We start from the raw sequence: 14,856 nt of genomic DNA on the forward strand, positions 1-14,856 counted from the left end.
TTTCTTTATTAGATTTTTAATAAATGTAATAATTTTTAGGTTTAAACCCTCATTTGTTCATCGTATTTGTGTGTCAATCTCAAGTGGGTCATCGTTTTTCTTTCGATTTCAATTGGGTCCATAAACTTGTAAAATTGAACCAATTAAGTCCTCTCCGTTAAGTTTTAACTCACGGTATTAAAATTTGCTTACATCTTATATTACGTGGAATTTATTATTTAATTTATTATTAAGTCTTGTATAAGTGTTATATACGTGGCCTTTATATTATATTATTTAATTGTATGACTCCTACCTATTAAACGACGCCGGTTTTGATTGATTAAGAACAACTGATTTGTTGAAACTAATTGAGAACAGGTGATTTGTGGATTGGGGAAAACACAGACGCCACTGCTGGATCCGAATATCAGAGAGATGATGAAATTTCAGCAGAAAAGAGCTCTTCCAGATTTGCTGGAGTTAGGGTCTTGGATAGACCAGATCGACTCACAGAACCAGCACCAGGGCGAGGTTGTAAGTAACAACTCAAGTCTTCAGGTGGAATGTCTCCTCGCCTACAAGCCCCTTTCCTAAAATCAGCGCCACCGCAAAGATCACTCATGCCCAACCTTCATCTCTATGCCAAAACCCGACCAACATCTCGCACCTCCAACATCTGCGTGCTCATCTTCATCACCATGAACCATGCCACGCTGTCACCACCGTGCCGAAAATCGCACAATCAGGCCTAAACCATCTTTGCGGCGCGACACCAAGCAAACCCTAAACGCCTAAATCGAACTCGCCGTTGTCGCGCAACCAGCAGAAACGCAGAAGGCGAGACCCTTCAATAGAGTCCTCGCCGCCTCGACCCTGCCGCCTCGACTTCACCTGCCTTATCTTGGTTGTAGTGGTGGGAAATGTGCAATCCAAGCCAATCTAGGGTTGTTTTCATGAACACAATCAGTTTCTGTGGGAGAGCCTTTTGAGTCGTTGTTGGCTCTGAACCAGGAGAACTCCATGAGTGAATTGATCATTCAATTTGAAAGATTTTGAGGTTATTAAGGGATTGGAAACAAACAGATTTCTTCTTTCTTTTTCCTTGTCATTTTCCTTTTATTTTCTTAATGATTCTATCATTGTTTGATTTCCTGTGTAACTGAGCAAAACAGTCTAATCTTCTCGGATGTGCCGTGGGAAAGGTGAACAGTGTGATCTTCACGGGTTTTTCGTTAAGGGATATGAGGCGGCGTTTGGACAGTTAATCAAGACTTAATAACAAATTAAATAAAAAATCCATGTAATATAAGATGTATATATATGTGTGCACCACGTCATCAAAGTTAGACGGCGTTACTTAAAACTTAACGGAGATGACTTAATTGGTTCAATTTTACAAGTTTATGGACCCAATTAAGACCGAAGAAAAAAACGATGACTCACTTGATATTAACACACAAATACAAGGACCAAATGGAGGTTTAAACCTAATTTTTATATTTATAAAATTTATTTTGCAGATCAACAAGTGTGTCAAGAAGAAGCAATCATAAGTAGTTAATAATTGGGAAAGTCCGTCAATAATTTTGAATAGTTGAAGATTATTGAAAACCACAAACTCAAATATTAAACGGTGCTGATTATTAATAATAGCAATCAATATTGTCCATAATTAATAAATTGAGGACATTATTAACCACTAGTTTAGACGCTCGTTTAAAAAACGTTAAAATTCAATATTTTCATTGAAATTCACTTTAAAAATGTTTTGAAACATATATGCATTAATACAAATTTGTTTGTAATTTTGAATCGAATTCTAAGGAAAAGGGATTTTTTTTTAGTTTTTAATCAATATTCTTATAATATTTAGAGGGATTTATGACATTATATTGATAATTATATTTATTATCGTACATTATTTTGAAATATATTATAACTGTATTTATTATGAGAATAATATATATATATATATATATATATATATATATATATATATATTGTTATGAGAATATTTATTATATACATTATTTTTAATTGAAGGAGAGTTACAATAAACATAAGACATAGTATATTACAATTTCAAAAATAATATACTTAGCACTTCTTAAACAATTTGGTTATTATAATTTCAAATTACTAATTTTGTTGTTTTAGGTGTATGTACTGTGCAAACGAGCAAAATTTATGTTTGTTTAAAGCGGTGATGATTGTTCACTTTACTTTGATTGTCCGGACTATATGAATTATGTAGCTACGACGTTCTTGCTCTTGTGGAAAGGTAATCTGGAAAATCATCAAAATTATCATAGCTGGAAACCCAAGTCTACACATGAGTTTAGTCCGATAGCTGGAATCCCAAGCTATACACAACCAGGCCTCCTGCTATTCTCACCACATGCGCCACCATTCTCTACTTGAGACTCGATGACCATTAGAATGTGGATGAACGACAACTTAGTCTGACCATATTCATACTTTACAATTCCATAACCATTTCTAAGATATTCCTCCTTGGAACACTCGTTCATATCCATATAATACAAATCACATCATACTTCTCCATATTCATATTATTCCATTCATATCACATTTTAAATATCATACCTCCTTAACAACATCTTTCCTCATCCATAACACTTTTAAATAACTTCAAACCGAACATTAAAACAACATCACCATTGAGCACAGCTAACTCAGAAATATCAACACTTATTATAAATAAAACCTGATGGTAGAACACCCCTATATGCGAACATGACCGTACGGGATATTGTTTCCCTATGGTGACATGACCGAACGGTCATATAAAGAGTGAAACTCAAACATGAGCCTAACAATATTAGCTTGATCTGAGCACTATTGAATTAGACCGAACACTTATTGATTAATGCCAACCACTAGTAGACCATACCGAACACTATTATCTTAGACTAATCATTATAGACTTAGGCCGAACACTTAGGACTTAGGTCGAACGTTATAACCAGGCTAAACACTTTAGTTGAACCAAATACTTATTATGAGACAGAACCTTTTCTCATTATTCAAAGACTATAACAAAACTGTATTTACTAGACCGAATCCAAAGAATTGACTGAATATTATAGAACATCTATAATTGGACATAATCAAATACTAAAGCTTATAATTAAAATCTAAGATCTTAAACTGAATACTACGTGCTTAGACCAAACACTCTTAGTTTCAATTTCAATTACATAATTTTGGTAATATGACGAGACCGAGTGCTTAGTGCATCACCGAGCACTACTGAAACTAAGGGCTGGCATCTGACCGAGCACTACCAAGACAATTCAAGACCGAGCAGTCAATAACAGTTATAGCCTATGACAGACCGAACGTTGTTTATAAACAAAAGCTATGTCTAGACCGAATGCTACAATTCATTGAAAATCAATACTAAATCGAACGATCATTAACTGAGAATCCACAATAGCAGAACTCAGTTAAGACCAAGCACCAAATAAAAGCCGAACGGTCAATTAAAGACCTTCAGCAACTACATAATTCTGCAGAATAGCTACAGAATTAAGATCGACACCAAACTCCACCAATTTCACTCGACCACTGTTCCCTAATCATACAGATATACAATCATCATAAACACAACATCAATTAATCCACACCAACAGTACCGAACACCCAATTCATCCAATTTTACATTCATACAGCTTTATCCCAATCAATTTCATACACATGCATATTTATCAAACAACATCTTCATACATCAAAACCAAGTAATTAAATTATCTAGCTTCCCTTATCTCTTAACCGGACCGAACAACTCTACCACTTCAGAAATTTTCTCCTAACACCAAAATTCTCAAGAACCTACAGTTCACTGATTTTTGGTAATGGACCAACCCAAAATACCAGAAAAGTGATCAGGAATAAGAAGAAGAAGATGATGAACACATGCAACCAAAAATGTGACTTGCATATGACAGACAAATTTTAGAATCCTACAAGAACCCAGAGATTGAGACTTACCCGTTCTAAACGATACGTTGATAAGTGAAAATTGAAGTTCTTGATACCAGGGATGATCGAGTGTGGTCAGATGATTGAAAAGATGAAATGAGATGAAGATTTTCTAGAGAGAATGAGGAAAAAAGAAGAGGTTTGAGTTTTTAGAGAGATGCGGATTCTGAGAAAATGGGATGAGCTGTGCTTTGGAAAAATCCTATAAAATGCTCAAACTCTTTTAGTTGAGACATTTGTCCCTCTCTTCCAGGTGTCATTTTCAGGGTTTTACATCCTCTCTATATTTATAAAGAATAAATTCTCCATACTTTGTTTCCTATTTTGCATTTACATAGTTGAGGTCGTTATGATATTCTTAAAAATAGAGCCGATATATCTTAATCCAAGAAAGGTGAATTGGATTTAAATCATCTTTTCACAATTCTTTGAAAATATTGATTCTTAGAATCAATTCACAAAGGATTATGAACAAGATAAAATGTAAAAACTAAAATAAGATCACACACCAACTTTTATACTGGTTCGACTCTTAATTTGAGCCTACATTCAGTCATCTTCCAACAACCTGAGTTAGAGGGATTTCACTATATTTCAAAGAGTCAAGAATACAAAGACAACACTCAATTATATCCTCACACACTCCAATACAAAAAATTACAATCAAGAGAGGCTCAAACAGACACTATTTTATACCTTACCTACATAGCTAAGGTGACTAAGAAAATCTATATAAGAAAACGAAACCTGGGTGCACCACTTATGTGTAGATCTTACAAATGTTCTTCCTTTCTTGAAACCTTGGAGATTTTTGAGATTCTTCAAAGTGGTTGGTTGATTTCTCCAAGAATATTTCAAGACAACTTCTTGATGTACTCCTGTTTCACGTTTTGTCAGAAAGATGCAAAATACTTCGTGATAGAAGCACGTTATATCACACACACACACACATATACAAGATATGAAATTATGATGCATTTAATCAATGAGGCCCAACTCTCTATTTTGATCGATTAAGTTATTACCTTAATTGATTAAAACAAGCAGTTTTATGCTTCTAATGTGCTTTAACTAATTATGAGCACTTCTTAATCGATTAATACAAGCAGATTTATTCCAATTTGATATTCTATGTAACTAAGACTCTTCTATACAAGAATTGTGTATCTAAGACTCTTTCTTATATGATTTTAATTCTATTCTAACAATTTTATCACTTAAGAAAGAACATCTAACAAGTTCATCATCAAAAATATTTTTACTATATTTAAGAGAGCTTCCCCTCTCAATAGATACGATGTTGTGTGGTGATTGTTGTGGATATCATTGATGGTGGTTGGAGTCTTGTTGTTACGTGTTGGGGGTGTGGCTGCTACTATATGGTAATTTTGGTTGTCTTTGGTTTACCATGGTGTGGTGTGCTCATGGTTACTAGTTACTGTGATTTGTGATGCAATCTTTTGTGAAGTCTCTTATTGTGATTCAATTTCTACCCTAATTTAGAGTAAGCATTCGTCCTTGAAGAAGAAGAAGACCCTAAAAAACAACAAAGCCAATATAATAAATATAATAATAATATTATTATTATTAATAACAATAATAATAAAAATGATAATAATAATTATTTTATTTTATTTAAACTAATAATCCATAATTTATTTTAGCTTAATTTCTATCAAAGCCATTTTCTTTCAATATAATTTCATAAAAAAATTATTTTAAATAATACTCACAATTCATTTTAACATAATTTACATTAATTACATTTTATTTTAAATCACTTTTATGGCCAAGGATAAAATCATAATCATCCAACTTTATCAATTAAAACAATTTTATAATCTATCAAACTCATCACATAGACTTTCCTCTCATTTCTCTTCATTTCTCATAATCTTTCCCTTAATCCAAACAACACCACCTTCACCTCTCTTTATCCTCAAATCCACTCCATCAAATATATCTTCAAAAACAAACACAAGATGTCCATTATGATGTTAATTTTAAATTAAAAAAATAAAGGAAAATCAATTTATTAACCTTGGAATGCTTACACAATTTGGAGTTTATTGCACTTAATGAGTTTTGTTAGTATATTGGACAAATGCATGACCTAGTAAGTACAAGACATGATAATAAGAATTATAGGATGTATTATGATAGATTAACCAATTACACACATTAAATGTTTTTTGTTCATATACTTTGTTATACCAATTACAATGTGTTAAACTTTTTAATCTAGGATTGATTCTTATAACTTGTTAAACTAATTATGATATATCTTATATAAGACATAAAATTTTTCTTTTATATTTTTCTTTTTTCTTTTTGCAATATGTAGGGCTTGTTATATATTGTGGATATTACAAAAGAAATATAATTCGACATTGCTTAGTTTCTATATTTTCAAAGGGTTTATATATAATAACTTTTCGCACATTATCAAAGTGGGTAGTAAAAGAGATAAGCTTCCCACTCATGAAATTATAGGTCTTATTTGGAATTTATATGCATATTTTAGTTCATTTTTCTATGGATCCTCTCTTGTGTGTGCGACAAGGAGATTCCTAGTTGCTTTTTTACATCTTTCACACATAAGAAAATGGTAAAGTATTTACTATATTTCTTAATTGCTTTATTATTATATTAACAAGTTGATGAAATAAAAAAAATCATGAAATCACACATTTTTTTGTTTAATAGTAATAACTTAATTTTAACAATATAATTTCTTTTCTTTATAAGATATGTTTCATATTTTAAAAAGTTTATTCAGTCAAATTTAAAAATATTTGTAAAGACTTTGAAAATAATTAAGAATTGAAGTGAACTTTATAAATTGAATTTGAATATTTTATTATTAAAATACAAAACTTATAACTAGAAAATAGGCGAGTTCTTATTATAGAAGGTTATCATCTCTCTCGAAACTATTCTTTTTTCTTTCTTTATCTTTCTCTAAATTTTTTTTACCTCTCTGTAAATCTATTTAACATATTTGCAAACAAAAAATATGAAGGCATTTAGTATATTTCTTAAATGTTTTATTATTATATTAACAAGTTGATAAAATAAAAATTATGAAATCAAGAGACTTTTTTTTCTGTTTAATGGTAAGAACTTAATGTTAACAATATAATTGTTTTATAAAATAGGTTTCATATGTTAAAAATTTTATTAAGTCAAATTTATAGATATTTGTAAAGTCAGATTTATAATATATGTAAGAATTTGAAAATAGTTAAAAGTTGAAGTAAATTTTATAAATTCGATTTAAATATTTTATTATTAAAATACAAATTTTATAACTAGAAAAATCATTTAGTCGAATTCAATTATAAAAGTTTACCATTTTTCTAAAAATTATTCTCTTTCCTTTCTCTATCTAATTTTTGACCTCTCTAGTAATTTCTTTTACATTTTTGCACACAAAAAAAAAACATGATGAAAGTATTTACTATATTCCTTCCTTGTTTTATTATTATATTAACATGTTGATAAAAAAAATTATGTCAATCACTTTTTGTTTGTTTAACAAAATAACTTAGTATTAACAATATAACTTTTTTTATATAAATTATGTTACATGTGTTAAAAAGTTTATAGATATTTCAAAATGATATTTATAAATTGAGTTTGAATATTTTATTATTAAAATAAAAAGCTTATAAATGAAAAAAAAATCATTTAATCAATTTCATTATATAAAAAATCATCATTTCTTTGTAAACCTATCATCTTTCCTTTCTTTATTCTTTTCTTTAAATTTTTTATCTATCTACTCATCTCTTTGAATATAAAAAAAATCGTAGAAATCCTGATGTAGAACATAATCTTTTTTGTTTAATCCAAATTTTCATAATATTAGGTTCATTTATCCTTTCCTTGAGTCGTTTTGAAAATCTTACACACAAGGGTTGTTGTGAGGTCACATGTGATTCAAATGGTTCAAGATGAATCTTTATTTATATGAAATCACTAAGACGTGTTTAAATTTGGATTTTCTTTGTATAGGTAGAAGATCATGTGAGAGTTAGGATCCTTTAAGCTCACTTAAGATTAGGACTTAATCAAAGTAAGGGGAAGTGATGTGAGTCCATTTAACCTAAATATTATATGGAACAATAGGAGTATAATTAAACATATAAGAGGAAGCAAAATAAAGGAACACTGAAGGGTGACACCCAATGGTATGACGCCCAACGAGAATGCAACAAGAGTTTCTAGCATTTTCAGTCTATCATTGATAACTTGGGTTACAAGTTACTCCAAAAAATCACACCCTCAACATTATGCACGTATTACATGTTTCATATATGTATTCTTTGCTTATAGGCACATAATTAGGGTGATATGTTTGATTAGTTACTCTTAATTCACTTGCACCTCACTTATAAATAAAGGTCAACAATCATTGAAAAAATCAAATTTTGAATATACTGAAACTATGCAGAAATTGAATTGTTCTCTCTTAATCGTGAGTCTCATCTTGAGTGTGAGCTTTAAGTGGCGACTCAATCTTCACTCATCTTGGAGCATCTCCAAATGGCATAGATCACTCCATTCCAAGCATCATTCAGTTGCATATCTTCCAATTCACAATTAAAGTCTTCAACAATATAAGTTTCATTCTAATGTTGATTGCTATTTTGTCGAACATGTGGTGTGTATCAATGTTCCATTCGCAAATTAGCTTGTATCATGTGGTGACATCAGAGCTAGGTGTGTTGTGTTTGTGACTGAGTTGATTGTGTTCATCATCTTTCTCTTTGACGATATTGTTCGGTCAATTTTAATCGGTGCATTCACACTTTTGTGTTATTTTATTCGGTGAATATATTGTGCTATGAAAAATTATAAACGTATGAAGAAACTGTAAGCATATTATAATTGTTTATAAATTTATGTGTTTGTTATTGAAATGTTTAATTTTTAGCATAATGTAAATATGAGGCAGACATCTTAGAAGACTTTATTTATCTTTGCTCTTTTCAAAATGAAAGTGATAAGAAAATATTAGATTAATATTCAGAGTGAATTATGAGTAAATTGAAAGTTAATTTGAAAGAATCATAATCAAATTAAAAATATTTATTTTACTTTTAAATAAATAAAATAAATATACCAAATTTTTAATAAAAAAAGCTACTTATATATTTCTAATAATTATTTTTATAATAAACCATGACTTTATACAATTTAGTACTAAATTTTAATAAATGAATGATTATAAAAATATATATATATATATATATATATATATATATATATATATATAATAATAATAATAAAATATCACGTTTGGATCAAATTGATATCTATAAAATTATATAGTTTCCTTTAAATATGATTATTATTATCTATTTTATTTATCTAATATTAGTTAATAACGCTACCAAACTGATTACGAATTACGTGCCTACGGCTGGGGTGAACAATGACATTAGAATGATAGAAAAATGATGAGAAATCCATTAAAAATTAAAAATTAATATATACTTAAATCAAGAAGCACTTTTCCTGCACCTACTCGCAATTATTTAGGAGCTTATCATAAATCAAAAGATCTTGAAAGATTACCTAACAAATAAGATTTTGATAGCTTCAAAAAGATTTGATCCATATTTATGATTAACACGTGTTGATTAGAAAATCATTTTTCAAATAATATTTTAGATTCTTTTATAAATAAATAAAAATGCAATTGGACGAAGAAATCTTATTAAAAAACTAATAAAAAGGTCAGAGATTAATAGTCAATTATTAAAGGCAAAAATGCGTGGTTCTGTGTCAACGCCCAGTTGTCATTTTCTCTCTTAAGTTATGCATAATACAATTTTTCAGAAAATGATAATAAATATTAAAAAGTAAAAACAATCAAAAATATTATTGATATACTTCTACAATATTTTTTTAACATTTTTAATGCTTTAATCATTATTCATGTGAAAATAAAATATAAAAACTTTTAACATTAAAGAATACGTATAATAACAAAATTAGTTTCAACACTGTTTTTGTATTATATATCTTAATTGATCTTAGAGTTGTATCAAACTTTACTTTTTTTAATTGATACAGAAGACTTCGATAGTTGAATGTTATTGAAGACTTTAACATGTATTTGCAGACATAGATTTGGAGGTATCGAATTATATTAAACTTATAATCTATTTCTATTTAAATTTTATACTTTTATTTTTGAGTGTAGCTGTGTTGAAGACATTGATTTTCCATTATATGATTCCCCACGAAACTAACGCTTAGATATTACACTTGCATGCATTCCATCAATTAAGAAATTAATGTTGCAACTTACAACTGCAATATAAGGCAGAGTGATATTAAAAGTGAACCAAAATCTCACTAATGAAAATTTAAAAACATATTTCAAGCAAAGGAAATTATTACAAGAAAGAAGGGAAGGGGGAAAGAAAAAAGAAGGTAAAACTGATGGGAGAATGAAAAGGTTGGTTGAACAACAAATGACTACAAATTCTACTCTAACATGCTAACCCTGAAAAAGTGTTCAACTTTTTCTCAAGAGGAGAGGGTCTATGATGGTATGAATGGAATGCAAAAGAAGAATTATGTATATAATCATTGCAACGAAACCAGCTATTAAAGCTCTTGTGGCTCCATCACAATATTTGGGAACTGAATCACATATTGGTAGCCAACCTGCATAACTGTTTCCTTTCTTCCCCACCTGAGCTATAGCAATTGCTGCAGATAGGCTTGAGACAACTAGCATGGTGAACACCTACCCAAAAATCAACCATTAGTATAACTCTAGCTAGAATTTCACTCATCTATAATGTAAAGTGCTCATATTACAATACTAATAGTATATAATATATTTGCTCATATATTAATTTTATCTACGTATATAACAGGAGTATTTGTCAACAAAAGAATTATTTTAAGATGGTCATCTCGTAATTATTGAAAACGATTCAAATTAAATGGTTCTATTTTTTTTTAATATTTTCAATTTTGGTTATTGCATGGACAAGTTATAGAGATTGAGAAAAATAGATAAGTGACAATCATTGATGAAGAATTTCTTAAAAAATTAAGAATTAGTAATCCTTTAAAAATTCAAAATAAAAAGGATTCAGTCGGTTAATTACATTAATCATATTATCTTATTTAGTTTAGTTAACATATGGTCTATTTTCAAGTTAGTCAGGTGACATTGTTAGATCAATCATTATACGTCTTAAATATTGGTCCACTTTGAAACATGTAACTTCGTTATAGTTTTGTTTTTAAAAAACTTCTTGATGAACGAAAGAAGAAAGAAATATTTAACCAGTCTTAAGCTTTGCAATGTAAAACTATTGGGTATGGTAACAATATGAATATTAAATTATGAAATCTGATAAGGTTTACTAAAAGAAACCTTACTGTGTCTTTTATTTATCAAGCCACCAATATATAAATACATATTATAAGATGTCAAGATTAAATTTACGTAAAATTATATATGTTTATCAAATAATATCTATGATTATGTTGTTAGCAAATATATCTCCTAATTATTATGGGTTAGCTACTATGGATTAATCAGAGTAATGTGGTGTATGTGTTGAGACACAGATAACAGAAAGAAAGAGGAGGGTTTAGGACATTTACCAAATCCAAGGCCACCACAAGTTGCCAGAGCAAGCTTTTCGCAGGAAGAAAGAGGACAAAAAATCCATAGACAGTGATAACAGAGTATGCAATCACGAAGTACCTAAGTAGAACATCATTTTATAAGTTTTCAGCAACATTTTCTTCACCAAAAATGATTAACAGTTATGAATTATAGTGAGTAGAAGACACTTACTTGAAGGCAGGGGAATTGGTGTATTTAGCTTCAAAGGAGACTGTGAAGATGGTAGTTCTGTCATGGCTAGTAGCCATCATAATGACTGCAGAAAGTGTTGCTGCAAAAGCCAAGAACCTCAGCAGAAGATGGCACAACCACCTAGTCTTGGCCATGGATTTCACAAGAAAAAAAAAGTTGGTGAACTAAACCTCAAGGGATGGTTTAAATTAATAGATGAACATCATGAACTGTTGAAATTTGAAGGATGTTAGGAAAGAAAGTAGTGGGGCAATGCACTGAAGTTATAGTACAGATTCGGGTTGTGTTAGGTGAAATTTTCATCTGTCTAAGAGTCTATGCCACCGTCATTTAACATTTTTTTCTAGTTTTGCTGCTACCACCCTTCCTTTTGTGGTGTGCATGTAAGCAAATTCATTTTTATCTTAGTTATCTGAGCTTAATCGATTACGTTTATGTTAAAAAAGTTAATTAGATTAGTTTTGTGTCCTTTTCAGGTTCTTTTACTTGCCCAAGAAAATGTTAATTAAGATGCTAGATAAAGCAGGTGTGAAATTTCCAACCTAAACAGAAAGCTAAATGGTTTTAATATTGTTGTTCTGTCTCTTGTTTTGTGTCTTTTGTTTCAGTTTCAATTGGTTCAGCTAGCAAGAAAGGTTACTCCCTTTTCAAGAGTCAGCACATGCTGCTTCTCGACACTAAAATGTTGATTCAGAAGCATTATTTGGTACCTAATGTACTGTGCCAAAAGTCACCAACACGTTTGTTTGACCAATTTCGTTTTACATTACCATTCAAGGGGTAGGAGTAAAAATAAATTAAATAAACTTATTTTTTTATGATATCATAATTTCCTATAAAGTTCATATTATACGTCAGAATGGATATTGCCATCTCAGGTAGATTGATATTCAAAATACATATATTATTTATCATAAAAAATTATTAAAAAGAAATAAAAGAAGAAAAAAAGTAAAGGAGTTCAACAATATAATAACTTATTTAGTGGCATTTTTTATTTTTATTATTTATTTTTAAATTGTATTATATAATTAAAACAAACTCAATTAATCTTTTTAATTCTTAAATCCAAAATGAAGAAGTTACTTATTATGATTTTTTTTTCTTGTTGGATAATTTTTCTTAAAACATCGAAACAAAGAAAGATATGATTTTCTATTTTTGTTACAACTACTTGAAATTGCTTTCTTATAAAAGCGGATGTGATAGAAGAGAAAAAAAATACTCTAAATTAAAAATACTAACTTTTTTTATCCTGAATAAACACATACAATTTTCTATTTAAATACGAGTTATTTAAACATAAGTAACTTTTTAGCAAATTTATTTAGCATAAACAGTTATAGCCATAATCTATTAAGGTGAAACATAGCATAATTATGATGTCATTAAACATATGACTTTTATTTACATGTTTGTATGATTGTTATTTGTTTGTTTTTCTTGGATTTGTAAGGTTAAAGGATCCTTCGTACATTTATGGGGATTGTGTTTAACTTGCAGGGTTGCATCCTTATCCAAAAACTTTTAATACTGAGTTTCCTTCAATTGAAATATTATTAAAGAAGATAATAAGTGGCAAATTTGACAAACAATTAGGTGATTTGTTTTGAGAGATATGAACTAATTTGAAATAAAACATAATTACTTGTGGTCATTATTAAAATTCAGTTATTTTTTTATTTTTATAAAACACAAACCACTACAATTTTTAACTCTAATATGTTTTTCTTCTTTTCTATTTCTTAACTTTGCAAGAAATTTACCATTCAACTATCAAAATGAACAAATTGTAGACAAATATAAAATTGGATAAACTTTATTAAGAAGAGCTACGTCGTTTTGAAGAAGTTACATTTCACAAATATGATTTTAATTTTATATTTTTCACAATTGGTAATATATACACGATTTCAATATTAAAATATAAATAGAAATCGTTCCTATTAAACACAATTTTAGTATAAAAAAATCGTATTTAGTAAGCATAATTTCATTTAAAAAAATAAAATCGCGAATTCAATTTTAATGAAAAGAAATATGTGTATCTCAAAAACAACTTTTTTGCATTATTGAAAAGAAAAAGTTAAAAATATATGTATAAAATACGGTATTTTCAAATCTAAGTCACACTTCATGTAAAATCTCATAAAATAACATTTTTAGAAGAGGTTGTAGTTTAAAAATAATTAGTCTCAACAATTTTAAAATTAAAAAGTTTTAATATAAATAGTTTTGCTATGAACAAATTTTAAAACGTACAATATTTCTAAAAATAACTTCTTTAGACTTCTTTGACTTCTCTATAGAAGTTTTCACTCTTTGTTCATCGGTTTGAAGATTAAAGACTGCTTGAGTGACCCTTGAGGTGAGATCTTTAAGTTTATTCGATCAGTTTCTAAAAAAGAGTAAGTTAGTTTTTTTCTTTGGTCTGTTTCGTTTCCCTTGCATGCGAGCCAACTGTGTTTTGCATGTGTTCTTTGAGTCTTCTATAAGACTTTTTGTTGATTAGTGATCCTAACAACATACTTTGATCATGATTTTGTAGTTTGTAGATACATATAGAGTTTTGTGATCTTTGAGAGCGGTTTAGGTTCTATAGAGCTATTTGAGTTTCTAAAAAATAAGGGAAGCTAAATATTGTTCTTAAGTTTTACTTTAATTTGAGTTATGTGTGCATGAATTGTCGGTTGTGATTGATTTGGAATGTATGTTTGCATTGATTTTATAATTGAAAAATCAGTTTGAGATAGGTGATAGAGTGTCATTTGATATGTTGGAAATTAGTATAGAATTTGTGGTACAATAGGTGAAATTTGGTGGTGATTTCCTGTTGAATGAACTTGGTGTTGGTGGTTTGAGAATATGAATTTTAGGATCTAGTTAGTTAAATGTGTTGTTGAATTCTGGTCACTTGGTATGTTGAATTTCTATTTGAACTTTGGTTGAAATTGGTTTGATCTAATGGATTGAATTGCTGGCCATATTAAGCAAATTGGTATTCAATTTGA

At 29.1% G+C, this 14,856-nt stretch overlaps 1 protein-coding gene across 1 annotated transcript; it reads right to left on the minus strand.

The window, feature by feature from the left end:
• Positions 1-10,253: 10,253 nt before the first annotated feature.
• On the minus strand, positions 10,254-12,058 carry LOC124821798 (CASP-like protein 1C1). The gene is made up of 3 exons (XM_047293742.2): positions 11,825-12,058; positions 11,629-11,731; positions 10,254-10,753 (listed from the first exon to the last, which is right to left on the minus strand). Exons 1-3 carry the CDS (start codon positions 11,977-11,979, stop codon positions 10,520-10,522), a joined length of 492 nt encoding a protein of 163 aa, XP_047149698.1. The 5' UTR covers positions 11,980-12,058; the 3' UTR covers positions 10,254-10,519.
• Between the last annotated feature and the right edge of the window lie 2,798 nt (positions 12,059-14,856).

This window comes from Vigna umbellata, chromosome 6 (genome assembly GCF_029865625.1).
Source record: "Vigna umbellata cultivar VRB3 chromosome 6, Vumbellata_1.0, whole genome shotgun sequence".
Taxonomy (NCBI): Eukaryota; Viridiplantae; Streptophyta; class Magnoliopsida; order Fabales; family Fabaceae; genus Vigna; species Vigna umbellata.

What these genes read in the sequence shown, in the direction of transcription:
- LOC124821798 (XM_047293742.2), bottom strand. Translation starts at nt 11,979, where the DNA reads ATGGCCAAGACTAGGTGGTTGTGCCATCTTCTGCTGAGGTTCTTGGCT. An exon ending in ACCAATTCCCCTGCCTTCAA is followed by an intron (nt 11,732 to 11,824) that starts GTAAGTGTCTTC and finishes TGTTCTACTTAG; the next exon opens with GTACTTCGTGATTGCATACT. An exon ending in TTGTGGTGGCCTTGGATTTG is followed by an intron (nt 10,754 to 11,628) that starts GTAAATGTCCTA and finishes ATTTTTGGGTAG; the next exon opens with GTGTTCACCATGCTAGTTGT.